Source organism: Balaenoptera acutorostrata, chromosome 15, assembly GCF_949987535.1.
Source record: "Balaenoptera acutorostrata chromosome 15, mBalAcu1.1, whole genome shotgun sequence".
Lineage (NCBI taxonomy): Eukaryota > Metazoa > Chordata > Mammalia > Artiodactyla > Balaenopteridae > Balaenoptera > Balaenoptera acutorostrata.
In genome coordinates, this window is record NC_080078.1 from 3,859,777 (window position 1) to 3,874,277 (window position 14,501).

At 56.3% G+C, this 14,501-nt stretch overlaps 1 protein-coding gene across 7 annotated transcripts in view; it reads right to left on the reverse strand.

Annotated features, from left to right (window-relative positions):
• Nucleotides 1-14,501, reverse strand: part of TNRC18 (trinucleotide repeat containing 18) — an 86,030-nt gene that overhangs the window by 17,035 nt on the left and 54,494 nt on the right. For 6 of the 7 annotated variants that reach the window (XM_057528303.1, XM_057528305.1, XM_057528302.1 and 3 more), the window contains 3 exons: nucleotides 12,725-13,000; nucleotides 7,908-8,162; nucleotides 1,075-1,490 (listed from right to left, as the gene is read on the reverse strand). In XM_057528303.1, the coding sequence (XP_057384286.1) occupies nucleotides 1,075-1,490; nucleotides 7,908-8,162; nucleotides 12,725-13,000 (947 nt within the window). The remainder of the gene's footprint in view (nucleotides 1-1,074; nucleotides 1,491-7,907; nucleotides 8,163-12,724; nucleotides 13,001-14,501) is intronic. The other variant, XM_057528307.1, reaches the window with a different exon arrangement.

Consider the following 14,501-nt stretch of genomic DNA (forward strand, 5'->3'; position numbering starts at 1 on the left):
AAAAGCACAGGTGACAACCTGGGACTTGCGACTGGCATCTGGAGTGGGGATGGGGTGGGGGCAGTCCTGTGGGACTGAGCCCTTCACTGTGGGGTCTGCACCAACCCCAGGGAGTTAGTGTCAGATGTGCTGTGAGCAGAGGCAACGTGTTTCCCTTTACCAACACATTAAGTATACATGGCAAAGTGGTTAGAACACGCCTGGCCCCTACCATGGATCACCCCATATAATCATCATCATTATGTATTATTGGAGCGCGTTCTCTCCAAGGATCAGAAAAACCTGAGATGGCTTCAGCCATGAGAAAACAAGAACAAGAGATCCCTGTGGATGACACTGAAATGCAGCCCCTTCCTCACTACCACCCATTATCAGGAAATTGATGCGAAGTCTGGTCTCTTTTTGTGGCTTTGTCTAGAATGACACTGTTATTTGAGGGTTTGCCTTCCATCAGGGACGTGGAGTAGAGAGGCCTGAGTCAGAGACCACTGTTGTGAGCTGGCCATTAGGTCTGAATGCGACCACCTAAAGAGCGAACTACTGGCCGTGAGCTTCCTAGCAGCCACTGCAAGAAGAGTAACAGGGCTAAAAAAAAAAGAAGGGTGACAGGTCTAATCATCACAGAGTTCTTGAAAAGCAGGTGTTCTCAACCTGCGGTGTCTGTGGAGAGAATTCAGGGACCTCTGAACCATGGATGGGGAAAAAGAAATCCCATCTCTATTTTCCCTAACCTCTCAAGAAATGAGGTTTTCCTTTGGGTGGGAAAGCTAAGACTCTGTCACCAACAGCAATCACTGTCATGTAGCGCATGACAGTTACGGCAGAGACCTTGAAATATCATCTGAGCTCATCAGTTCACACGACAGCACTTGCTAGCCCGGCTGCCAGGTGTCCTTATCAAAGACGCTCATCAAGGGGCACCCGGAGGAGTGCTCAGCACAGAGGTCTTCGGTAGGTGGGTGACTGCGTTTCAGGGTCACCACTGCCCTTCGGGGTCTCTGTGCCTCGCCCAGGTCTGAGAACTCTACTCCGAGACAGGAGGTCCAAGGGCCCCCGCCCCGCGCCGGGCCCTACCTTCCTGGGGTCCTTCCTGTCCTTCGCGCGGCCAGCGTCCTTGCGCGGGCTGGGCGGGCCGGCCTTGCCGCAGCGGCCGGGCTTGGTGGCAGCCGGCGCGACGCTGCTGGGCGCAGGCACGGCCGAGGCGTCGTGCAAGAAGATGCGCTCGCTGCGCCGCCGCGTCCACAGGTCGTCGTCGCTGGCCTCGGGCCCCGCCTCCAGGCCAGGCTCCTTGGGGCCCCGCGGCTTGCGGGCCTTGCGCCCCTTCTCGGCCGCCAGCTTGGCCTTGTCGGGGCTGCCGGGGCCCCGGGTGCCGGGCGCAGCCAGGGCAGGACCTGGCTCCCCCAGCCCCTTCTTGGGCCGCAGCAGCCCAGCAGGCGACCGCTTCCGCACCTTGACCTCGCTCTCCGAGTCGGTGTACTCGAACTCCGTGCCTGCACGTGGGTGAGGGAGGGGCTGTGGACAGGGACTCCCGGGCCCCCACTTCCCACCCACCCACCCAGCCGCCCTGGCCACCAGGAGGAAGGCCACAGCCCAGCCCTCCTGCAGGGGACCGTGTCACCACGGGAGGCTTCAACCCAGCTCGGGGAAGGAACCTGAGGCCCAGAGAAGGAGGGCTTCCGGCCGCATGCTTGTGAGCGGCAGACCCTGCTGGCCCCTCCCGTCCCAAACCCCCCCTGGCTACCCAGACTCTGCTCCGGACCCCTCACCCCAAGAGCATCGTCTGGGAACGTGAAGATTCCTGCCTGGGCACGTGTGAGCTCCCCCGCTCCTCCTGTGCCTCCACAGGAGTCCCAGAAGCCAGGGCCTGTGAGCCGGGGAGGGCCCACACCTGTAGGGGCAGCAGCTCTAAGGGAGGAAGGTGGGAAAGCCCGCACGAAATCCCCGAGCCCAGAGGGGCCTCCGCTCTGCTTCCCGGTGCCACTTCTCAGAGCTGGGAGGTCCCTGGCACACTCCCCTTTCTAGAGGACAGGCTTCCCCAGAACCCACACAGCCCTGGGGCCCAGCCCCTCCCCTCACCCCCAAAGCCGCCCCTTCCCATAGCCGGGGGGCCCACTTCCCTCTGCTGCAGGGCAGCCCTGAGCCTAGGGCCCAGCTCCTGGGCTCCTTGAATGCACAACCTCTCACCGGGATCCGCTGTCCTCTGTCCTCTTAAACCCCCAGGTCTTTGCTCCTGCTGGCCCTCTGCCCAGAGCACCATCTCTCCCCTGACCTCTACCTGGACAGCTGCAGCCTCCTTTCTGAGAAGACCCACTCTGCGCCCTGGGGAGTCCTCTGGCCATCCCTCCATCACCACAGGCACACAGCCCACTGCAGAGGTCCCGTCTGTGTTTGTCTATCTCGTCCTGCTCTGTCCCCAGAAATAGATCCCCGAGTTCTCCTGGAGCCCCCAACGCTGTACAGCTCAGAGCCTGGCCCAGAGCTGGTGGCCAGGGAAAGAATCTAAACGGGGGAGTTAATGGTGCTTCTCCCCGTGGGGAGAATGAGGAGGGCCTGCCTCCTCCAGGCAGACCCCGGGGATGAGATGTCCATGATAGCCCTGGCCTGACCACCCCAGCGAAGGACTTGCCCTGGGTCCCAGAGCAATGAGCTGGGAAGTCAGGGCTGGACCCCAGGCCTTCGGAGCCTTGAGCAGCCAGCAGCCTGGCCACAAAGGCTCCTGCGGGACGCCCAGCCCCATCACCCCAACAGATGCAGCCGCAGTTTCAAGGGTGGGGCCGGGAGGAGGGCGCACATGCAAAGCTTAAGGATCCTGTTAATTAATCTTTTGTTAACAGAGCTGCGGGGGGAGGCAGCTGGGGGCTTTCGTGGCTAATTAGGGTGCAGGCCACAAAACACCACCGGCTTTGCCAGCCCTGCTTTTGGGTATGACAGAATGAGACCCCACCTGACGACAGCCGCCTGCAGAAAACCTAGATGCACACAGAGGGAGCCAGTACAGGACAGTGCACAGAGCAGTAACCAGGAGTGGACACTCGCTTGGAAGAGGGGAGGGTGGAGCCTCAAGGGTAAGATGGCGTCAGAAATAAATATTTATGAGACCCATGGGGCAGCACGAACGGTGCCTGGCACAGAGGAAGCGGGCTCTGTCAGGGTCCTGCGGTGGCGACAGGCATGAGGCCCGGAGAGAGGGGAGGATCTGCCGTGGCCTCGCTGCAGGACAGGACGGAGCAGGGAGTAGAACCCGCGCCCTTGACTCCCAACCAGCGTCCTGTGCAAATGCCTCCTCCCCAAAAAAACAGGCAGTAAAGGAGGAACAAAGGAACAAAACAACAGACCAAAAAAAATAGACAAAAAATAATGAAGAAAAGAGTAAAGACACAAACAGATGCAAAGTCAAGGGATAAAAAAAGACATACGATATGAACAGAAACCAAGGAAGAGCTGTAGGGGCTATACAGACATACCTCACTTTATTGAGCTTTGCAGATACTGCATCTTTTTACAAATTCAAGATCTGTGGCAACTCTGCATCGGGCAAGTCTATCGGCGCCATTTTTCCAACAGTGTTTGTTCACTTCATATCTCCGTGTCACATTTTGGTAATTCTCACAATATTTCAAACTTTTTCACTATTATTATTATATTATATTATTATATTTGTTATGTTATATCTGTCATCAGTTACCTTTCGTGTCACTACTAAGACTCACTGAAGGCTCAGATGATGGTTAGCAATTTTTAGCAATAAAGTATTTTTTAATTAAGGCATGTACCTTTTTTTTAAACATAATGCTACTGCACCCTTAAGACTACAGTATAGTGTAAACGTAACTTTGATACATACTGGGAAACTAAAACATTTGTGTGACTCGCTTTATTGTGATGTTGGCTTTATTGTGTTGGTCTAAACCCACAATTATCTCTGAGGTATGTCTGTACTTTTATCGGACAAAACAGATTTTAAGATAAAAATCTAGAGACAAAGAAGGACATTTTAAAATGATGAAATAGTCAATCCATCAAGAGGACATAAACAAATGTGAACATAATCCAGAAACATATAAAAAAGATTATACACCATGACCAAGTGGGATATATCCCAGGAATGCAAGGTTGGTTTGACATTGTTTAAAAAAAAAAATCAATGTAATACACCGTATTAATAGGATAAAGGATAAAAACCACATGAACACAACAACAGACACAGAAAAAGTAACTGACAAAATCTAACACCCCTTCATGATAAAATCACTCAACAAATGAGAAATAGAAGGAAACTTCCTCAACCTGACAAAGGACATCTGAAAAAATCCACCACTAACATCATACTTAATGGTAAAAGAATGAGTGCTTTCTCCCTAAGATATCTAGAGGGCAGGAAAAAAAACCAAACAAGACAAAGATATCTATTCTCACCACTTCTATTCAATATTGCGTGGGAGATTCTAGCCAGAGCAATTAGGCAAGAAAAATAAAAGGAATACACACTGGAAAGGAAGACATTAAAACTATCTCTATTTGTAGATGACATGATCTTGTATATCAGCGGTCCCCAACCTTTTTGGCACCAGGGACTGGTTTCACGGAAGACAATTTTTCCACGGATTGGAGGGGGGGATAATTCAGTCGGTAATGCGAGCCATTGGGAGAGATGGGGAGCGGCAGATGAAGCTTCGCTCACTCACTCGCCTGCCACACACCTCCTGCAGTGCGGCCCAGTTCCTAACAGGTTGCGGACCAGTATCGGTCCACTGCCTGAGGGTTGGGGACCCCTGTTGTATATAGAAAATCCTAAGGAATCTACTAAAAAGCTTTTAGAATAAATGAGGTTAGCAAAGTTGCAAGACCCAAGATTAATTTACAAAAATCAATTATATTTCTATACATTAGCAATGAATACTCCAAAAATGAAAAGAATTCCATTTATAATAGCATCAAAAAGAATACTTAGAAATAAATTTAACAAGAGAAATTCAAGACTCATACAATGAAAACTACAAAACATTGCTGAAAGAAATTAAAGACCCAAATAAATGCATTCCATGTTCATGGACTGAAAATCTTATATTGTTGAGAAGTCAATACTTCCTAGTATTATCTACTAATTCAACACAATTCTTATCAGAATCCCAGATGGCTTTTTTGCAGAAATGGATAAACTGATCCTAAAATCCATACGGAAACGCAAGGGACTCTGAAGCACCAATCTTGAAAAAGAACAACAAAGATGGAGGACTCATACTTCCCAGTTTCAAAGCTTCCTACAATAATTCCCACAGTAATCAAGATAATGTGGTACTGGCATAAGGACATATAGATCAATGGAATAGAACTGAATGTCCAGAAATAATCCTTCATATTTATTTTCAACTGTTCAACTGATTTTTGACAGGGGCGCCAGGAGCATTTGATGAGGAAAGAACAGACTTTTCAACACATGATACTGAGGCAAATGGATCTCCACATGCAAAAAACCCCTACATCACTCGCACACAAAAGTAACTCAAAATGGATCACAGACCTAAATGTAACTCTCAAACTATAAAACTCTTAGGAGAAAACAGGACTAAATCTTTGTGACCTTGAATCAGGCAATACTTTCTGACATATAACACCAGAAGTACAAGTGACATCAGAAGAAATAGATAAATTGGATTTCATCAAAATTAAAATTTTTTGTTTTAAACAACACTATCAAGAAAGTGAAACAGGGACCTCCCTGGTGGCACAGTGGTTAAGAATCCACCTGCCAATGCAGGGGACACGGGTTTGATCCCTGGGCCGGGAAGATCCCACATGCCACGGAGCAACTAAGCCCGTGCACCACAACTACTGAAGCCCACACGCCCTAGAGCCTGTGCGCAGCAACTACTGAGCCCACATGCTGCAACTACTGAGCCCACATGCTGCAACTACTGAAGCCCGCACGCTCTAGGGCCTGTGTGCCGCAAGTACGGAGCCCGCATGATGCAACTACTGAAGCCCACACGCCTAGAGCCCGAGCTCCGCAACAAGAAGCCACCGCAATGAGAAGCCCATGCACCGCAACGAAGAGTAGCCCCCGCTCGCCGCGAATAGAGAAAGCCCGAGCGCAGCAATGAAGACCCAACACAGCCAAAAATAAATTATAAATTTTAAAAATAAATAAATAAATAGAAGAAATGGGAAGTGGTTGAAAATTATACCCAAAGAAAAAGGAAGTAAGGAAGGAAATAACAAAGAGCTGAAATCAGTAACTTATAGCCACACTGATCAAGAAATAGAGAGGAGAAACAAATTATCTGTATCAGCAATGAAAAAGGAAACATCACCACAGACCCTTAGGACACTGAAAGTATTAAAAGGGGAAATTCTGAACTCTCTGCCAATACGCTTGACAATCTGGATGAAACGGATGTTTGGGGCAAGTGCGGAGGCCTGAAGGCTCTGGGATGGCTGGTGCGAATGGGTGGGGTGGAGGCTGTGGACAGGACGATGCTTTCTGAGCCGCCAGTCTGAGGGTGGAGGGCCAGACAGGTGCAATCTGTCCAGAGGGCAACGGGAGCCAGTCAGAGGTCCTACACAGAGAAGTGGCCTGGTCAAGTGTGAGCTTTGAGGAAAAGCCCTGCAGCTGCTTCTGTGTAGAGAACACCCAAGAGGGGTAGGCCTGGATGGGGCCAGGCCCGAAGCCCCCAGGGGACAATGGCAGAACATGGGGGTAAGAGAGAGAGAAGGGAGAGGAAGGAGGCAGGGCGGGGCCTGGAGCGTGGTGTGGACTCCGGGGAGACAGTGAGATCACCCCAGAGGTGGGGTCTCGGGAGGTGGTGCAGGCCACTGCGAATGGGCTTTGGTCCTGAAGCCTGTGGAGTGCATGAAACCAGGGCAGCTGGGGGAGGCCTGGAGGGCAGCAGGGTAGCACCCAGTGCCCATTTTCCTGGCCCCAGCCCCTGCCAGGAGGGCCTCACGTATACCGCTTGAGGCTCAAAAAAGGGCAAGGAGGCCGGAGAAGCCAGGCCAAGGACCTGCCCCTACTGAGGCCAGGCGAGCTCACAGCCTGAACACATGCAGGACCATCTCAGTCTCAAACACCAACCCCAGGTGAAGGTGGGCTGGGTCCATGTTGGGAGAGTTGGCCCCGTGAGAATGGGAGTGGGCCCAGGAGAGGGTCCCAAGACGTCTGTCTGTCCCAAGAAGGCAAGGATATGATTGGAGATGCAGAAAGAGGAAGCGGGGCCAGGACAAGGCGGAGCCTCCTGCCCGAGCGTCAGTGCCGCTGCCTCTGTCTGCCCATCCAGGCCGTGGGATGGTGAGCCTGGCTCACAGCGACCCAGCACCTGGCCGGCCGCCCCCACTAGTGACCTCCTGCAGGCTGCAACCCCAGGCCCCAGGAGTCCCTCCCTGTCTGGGCTGGTGCATCTCACTGAATGAAACCCCTCTACTGCCCCAAGTGTAAAGAGCTTCCCCTTCTTCCAAAAGGCTGCATGGCCTGTTCCTTCCACCTGCACCTTGATTTCTTCTACGTACGCTTAGCCACCTCCCACTTCTCGGTCGCGGCTCAACCAGAGTGTCGCCAACCCGGAGTGGCCTCCCTGACCCCCCAGGCTGGATCAGAGGCCCCCCGTGGGCTCCCACAGCCCCGCGGGCTGCAGATCCGAGGCCTCTGCTTCCCGGAGCTGCCTGAAGTGGGGGGATCGGGCACCTGAAGTGGGGGGATCACGTGCTGTTTGCTTCAACAGTGAAGGTCACTGCACAGTTGTGGAGACCCCTCACAGGGAGTGGCAGGCCACAGCCGCCGTAACCAGCGCCCTCTGCTGAGGACACGGCTGGCCCAGGAGGCAGGGCTCCCAGCTTACCTAAGCCTCGGATGCCCCATCGGGAGGACGGGGCAGCAGTACCCAACTCCCTGCAGCCCATCCGCTGGCACTTACCCATCAGGCTCTGCCGCTCCTCCTTCTTGCGGGCCTTCTGCTTGGCCTCCAGCTGCACCACCGATAGGGACGGGCCCACGGTGGGGCTGGGGAGGGCGCTGGCAGCGAAGCGGGCCAGCAGGCCCAGCCCACTCTCCTCCAGGCCTGGCGACAGGGCCCGCTCCCGGGCCCCCAGCCTGAAGCCTCCGGCGGCCTCGTCCTCCTCGTCGTCCAGCTCATCCTCCTCGTCGTCCTCCTCCTCCTCGGAGCTCTCATCTGGCGTGCAGAAAACAGGGAGCGAGTCAGAGCCCCGGCCTGAGCCTGCGCCACCCCCCACCGCCCCCCCTCAGCTGGGGCGCCAGCGAGGGGGGCCTTGGCTCCAGCCCAGCTCCTCACTCCTCGCCAGCCCACAAGTCCCCCCGATGGCCCGGTGCCCCCATCAAAGCGAGCCCAAGACCTGGGCATCCTAGACAGCCCAGAGGTGGGCATCGGCTTTAGGAGTCGAGTGTGTTTCTGCAAGGGGAGCACCAACATGCACCTGTGCTGCGGGGGGGGGACGGACACACGGACAAGGACTGGAGACAGCGCTCTCCACGGTCTCACGCGCACGCACGCGCACACATACACCCCGACGCACAACATGAAGGCTGGGGAAGGGGGCAGGGGGGGAGAGGAGGAAAGAGGCAAAGGCGGGGCAGAGAGGGGAGGGGGGCCCTGGGGGCTCGGGCTGAGGCTCTGGACACAGGCACCGGGGGGCATTTTCACCAGCGGGAGCCCTGGCGGCTGGCAGCAGGAGAAGGTGGAGTTTGGTCTCTTCTTGGGGGGTGGGGGGCTCCCATGGTGGAAACCCTGAGCAGGCTCTGGGCTCCAAAGTTGACTCCCAGCAACACGCCCGCACTGGGAAGCCTGGGGCAAATCCCTGGCCCTCTCTGAGCCGCTAGTTTCTTATCTGTGAAAATCTCATCTCATCGCAACCCAGGGAGCCGCAAGCGGGCTATGCCTCTTGACCCATGGGAGCAGGAAGGGGGCAGGGGGCGGGTCCACTCTGCTCCAGGAGGCCGAGGCTCCGCGGTCAGGGGCTCAGGCAGCAGAGCAGGATTCAAACCCGGGGCGGGCTGGCTCATCACCCACAGTCTAGTGCAAAGAAACTAAGGAAGCCCCAGCCTGTCTCCCGGGTTGAAGAGAGACAAGCTTCTCCCCAGAAACTGGCCCTACCGCCCGAGGACCTGCAGCCCTGAGCCCAGCTCGGGCCATCGGGACAAAGGAGGGGCGAGCCGTGGGCCCGGCGGCCACAGCAGGGAGGATGGCGCTCCCTGCATGTGAACTAAGCCCTCACCAAAAAGAGAGACCTTCTGCAGGTACAGGCTTGCTTCCTGCCTTTCCAGGGACACAGCCCAGCCAACTCAAGGGCGGCGGGTGGGAGGGCGCCCCGTACCTCTGTCAAGGAGCCGCCGAGGGACACCTGCCAGGGGGTGCCTGTCTGCCCAGGGCGCTGGGAGTGTGAAGGTGGCTCTGGGGCCGCTGGCCAAGGGCAGGGCCGGGCCAGGCTGGAAACAACTCTCCAGCAAGAAGAGGCTGGAGGAAAATGAGCCGTCATCTCTCCGTATCATCCGGGGGCAGGGAGTCTGGGCCCAGAGGGGGACAGGCCCTGGACGATGGCCAACTCCACATTCTCCTGCCAACGCCCCAAGACGCCTGGCTGCTGGGGTGCAGCTAGCGGCCGAGAGCGGTGGCCCCAGCGGTGCCTATGAGGACAGGGTTCGGTCTGCCCACTCATCCGAGGGAGCCCTCAGCGAGGGAAGCAGACAAGAGCTCAAGGAATGCCCGAAGGGAGTCGAGAGAGGAAGGAGGCAGAGAGAGAGGAGGTTTGTTAAGAGGAGTGAGAAAACGGAGACCCGGCTCCCAGAGCGATGGATGCAGCGGGATGGAGGCCAGCGGGGCGGGCAGGCGGCAGGCAGGCAGTGCACACTTGCGATCCATTCACATTGCAGACGTCACATGGCTCTGTCTCCGCCCAGTGGGCCACAGCGGCAAAGCAGGCTAAGTGTAGGCAGACTGTAGGCAGTGCCCGGGTCCCCCACCTCAGGCAGGCCCCCCCCGGGGCTGGCCGAGCTGAGCAGGGGGGTGGGCGGGGGGCTGGCTGGGGTGGGGCACGGGGTGGGACATGGGGCCAGCTTTCCCTTCTAGAGGTGGCCCTTCCCGGGGCTGCTCAGGTGTGGGGACTCCAGAACTCTCTCCTGCCCAGCATTCTCTATCGGCGGGGTTGGGCTGGCTCTGGGTTTCTGGATGTCTGGAATGTCCACATCGGATCCCAGAAAGCCAGCAGCGGCCCCCAACCCAGCACCCTGAGATGCAAGAATGGTTGGAAAGCAGAAGGCCGAAAAAAGGTGTGCTTTCCACGAAATGCTGATGCGGGTAATCGTGGTCTCCTGAGGCCCTCCCCGCCCCCTGCTCCCGAGAGCCTGACAGCCCGCCAGGGCCGCCTCCGACGGTAGCTGGTCTGTTCAGGCCAGGGTCCGAGGGCTAGGGGCAGCGGAGGGGGTCTCAGAACCAGGAAAGCCTTTCTGGAGGTGTCCACACCTAAGGCGACAGAGTTTGCCAAGGGCAGGGGGAGAAAAAGTCCCAACAAAGAAACCCGCGGAAATGCAGAAAAACTTTTTTTCATAGAAAAAACTCTTGGCTCAGTACGTGGGGTTGGCTGCTGTCACTCGGTTTGGTTTTCCAAAACCCGATCCATAAATGCCAAAGCGATCCGCTGCTGCCATAGCCGATGGGGGCAAACCCCGAGGAGGGGGGGAGCAGAGGGGACACAAAGAAAAGGGTTTTGCCTACCTACGGAGCAACGAGCCAGGCTCGGACCCAAGCTCAGTGACCCGCTGCGCCGTCTGCCCTACTCCCAGCCTTCGCTTTGCGTCCAGAGTGCAGCGTGAGAGCAAATGCAAGAGACCAAAACAGACATTCAAAGCATCATGGGTAGGGGTCAAGGGTGAAGGTATGGTCAAGCTGCTGGGGGAGAAAGCAGACACACTAGAAAAGCCAAGCCAATTAGGTGTTTTAGTACCAGATGTCAGTAAGGCCCTATTACCCAAATATCCCTTTCAAGACCTGACCAGCGGTCTGGGTGCAGTGAGGACCCCCTCCCCTCGCCCCCTGCACTCCCCCTTATCTGGGCTCCGTCCGCTGCTGTGTCTGGCCCTGGTTTGTGGGACCCTGGGTCCCTCTGCCCATTCTGGGCACAGGGCCCCTCACTACGAGATCTGCGGGGCTGCCTGCTTCTCTACGGGGTCTGGGCTGGAGCACGAGAGCTCCAAAACTTGGAAGCTGGAACTCTGGCTTTAATAGGGGGGAGGAGGCATGGGGGGCCAGCCCAGAAGACGGGGAGAGGGGAATGGCGAACTAGCCAGACTGGTCCACCGAGGCCCGGGTTGGGGGAGGCCTTGGAAGACGAGGCCAGCTGGAGGGCTGGTGGCCCGGGTTGGGGGAGGCCTCGGAAGACGAGGCCGGCTGGAGGGCTGGTGGCCCGGGTTGTACGTGCTGAGGCATGGCAGCAGCACTGGAGAACGAGAGCCCCGGGAGCACCCGGCCCCCGTCCATGTCGTCTCCAGGTCACCCAAAATGCATCCCAGCCAGAGCGTCAGGGTCTAGGCTCTGACCCCCAGGTGCTGCTACCCAGGCTCTGGGATCCCTAAAGGGGGTCCACCCCGAAGCAAATCCAAAAGCAGGGCGAGAAGCACTTAAGGATTGGCTGGCTGCCTCGCCCCCCCCCCCCCACCAGGACATTTGTGACTGGAGGTCCTGGAAGGCTGAGACACTTCTAACCCAGAAGTTGAATTCTGACGTTAGGGAAATGAGAGCCAGGGCGCTCACAGAGGTCCCTGAGGCTAACCCCCTCTTCGTGAGTGAGCTTGAGAGCAGACGAGCCTGGGACTCGCAGTGAGCTTTGCCCCCCAACACGGCAATGAAGCCTTTTGAATTTCACAACAAAACTCAGGGACAGCAAGTGGTCTTGACCCTGCACTGCCTACATGCCCTTCGAAACAGAAACATGCGTTAGAAAATGAGTGTTTGCAAATATTTTTTAACCACTGTTGCGTAAGAATAGAGCTTTAAGAAAACAAAAGACAAACAAGCAGCTTAAAAAAAAAAAAGGATGAAGCTGGAGGTGAAAGCAGTTGACTTTAAACCTGAAAAATGAAAGGCATGCCAATAGCTACCAGGGATATTTGAATAATAGAGAGAGCGCAGACTGCATTATTCCATCTACCCCTTCTGGGGTAGGGGTGGGGAAGGGGGTGAGGGGGGCAGGAGGAACAAAATGAGGGAAGCGGCAACCTAATGGTCTAGTCAGGACACAGCAAGAGAGACAAGGCACACGGGTTTAGTTAAAAATGAACTCGATATGTTTAATAAAGCTTGGTATTACCAAAATCGAGGTACAAACATCAAGTCACACGCCCACACGACAGAATTCCGTTTACAAAATGTCCCCGGGGAGGGAGGCCTCCACGGGCCCCTCCGGGAGGACCCACCCAGGCCTGCGGTCCAGGGGGCAGGGGAGGCGAGGGGAGGGGACAAGAGAGGAAGACTAAAAACAGTCCGTGTAAAAGCTCAAAAAGAGCCAGCCAATGGTCTTATCACAATGATACAGGTACAAATAAAAACAAAAACAAAAAGACTCGGGCTGATAAAGCAGGCTACGCTGCCAAGAACCAGACAGCCGCCCTGGCCGGCCATCCCGGCGGCGCCGCAGCCGCCCTCCCCGCCTCGCTCGCGCGCGCTCTCGCACTCACTCTCTCGCTAGGACACACGGGAGGTACTGTGTGTTTGGAGCTAGTAACCTTGGTCAAACGAGTCCTCCGAGGAATCGCTGAAGGAGGAACGGGCCTCGACCTCTTGAAGCAGCAAACAAAATGGCTGCTTCCTGCCGGCGGCCGGCTTGGGCTTCAGAGTCCGGGCGGCCGCCAGGCCCCTCTTGGTCAGCTTGGGGCCGCTGGCCGGCTTGCCGCTCTTCGCCACCATGCCGCACAGGATGGAAGATGTCAGTTTGGAGCCGGAGGGGCCTTGGACAGCCCACTCGTCCTTCAGGAATTCCTCCTCTTCCTCTGAGTCCGTATCTGCAGTCAAAGTAGTTTTTAATAGAGATAAGTCACAGAGCGCCGGGGGAGGGAGGGGGCTGGTGTCTTTCTTCCATTATTCTCAGCACTTTTGAGAACAATCTCCTACTCGCCAGACAGAGAGGTCCAGATGCCTACCGGCCGTGGAACCAGCTGAGTTCCGCCGCCTGGAGCCCTCCTCCTGACCCGGGCCTCGCCTCTCGCCCGCGGGGCCTCTGAGCTGCAGGCGTCTTCCGTGCGTTTGGACCCAGGCTCCTTCTAGGCCGGCTGCGGCCAGCATCCCCCACCACACGGCCACTCTCAGGAAGGTCTCTGCCCCGGGCACAGAGATCACCGCCAAGTCCTGTCTACCCCACGGGACTGCAGCCGGCCCAGAGGCCCCTTGTGGGGAGGGACAAGGCCTAGGAGGGGAAGGGCTCAGAGCCATTCTTTCCCAAAACACCAGCTCCCAGTGGTGTGCAGGGCCAGCAGGCGCAGGCTCACGATGGCGATCGCGCACGCCCGTGCCCAGCCCCCTGCTCAGCAATGTCAGGACGGCGGCTTGAACAGTAACGCCAAAGAAACAGGCACATGATATTGCAATGATATCCGGGCTGCTGTCCCCCCACCCTTTCCCTATCAGAGAGCCAGGTTACCAGTACACTGCCGCCGGCTTCCCACAAGTCTCCAGCCTTACTATACGGGTGAGGCCTTCCTGAGAGAGATCACCCAGCTCTGGGGAAGGGGGCTGTCAAACGGGCACAGCTCTGGCCCCTACCAATCCCACCCCGGACATATACCACTTTGATCCGTTTTACATGTGACGCTGTTAAGCAAGATTTCGTCGGATGGAAAGGCTCTGCAGTTAAAGACTGCGGTCCCTTGATCTGGTAAAATCCACCCCAACCATGGGCAACGTTAACGGACGCAGCTACAGCTCTGGCACACCAGCTCTCTCCAAGTCCAAGAAAAACTGTGTGTGTGTGTGAGGTGTGCGTGGGTGTGTGTGTGTGGTAGGTGTGTGTGTGTGCTGTGTGCGTTGTTTTTGTGTGTGGCGTGTGTGGAGGGTGTGGGGGGGTGTCGGGGGATGTGGGGTGTGTGTGTGGTGTGTGCGTGACTGTGGTGTGTGGTGTGTGCATGAGTGTGGTGTGTGTGGTGTGTGCGGGTGTGGCGTGCGTGGGTGTGGTGTGTGTGGGGGCGTGTATAGGGTGTGTGTGTGGTGTGTGTGTCTGGTGTGTGTGTGCACGCGTGTGTGGTGTGTGCGTGAGTGTGGTGTGTGTCTGTGGTGTGTGTGTCTGTGGTGTGTGTGTGCACATGTATGGTGTGTGCATAAGTATGGGGTGTGTGTGTGGTGTGTGTGTGTGGTGTGTCTGTGGTGTGTCTGTGCGCACGTGTATGGTGTGTGTGGTGCATGGTGTGTGTGTGTGGTGTGTGTGTGGTGTGCGTGTATGTGGTGTGTGTGTGGGTGTGTGTGTGGTGGGTGTGTGGTGTGCGTGGGTGTGGTGTGGGGGTGTGTGGGGTG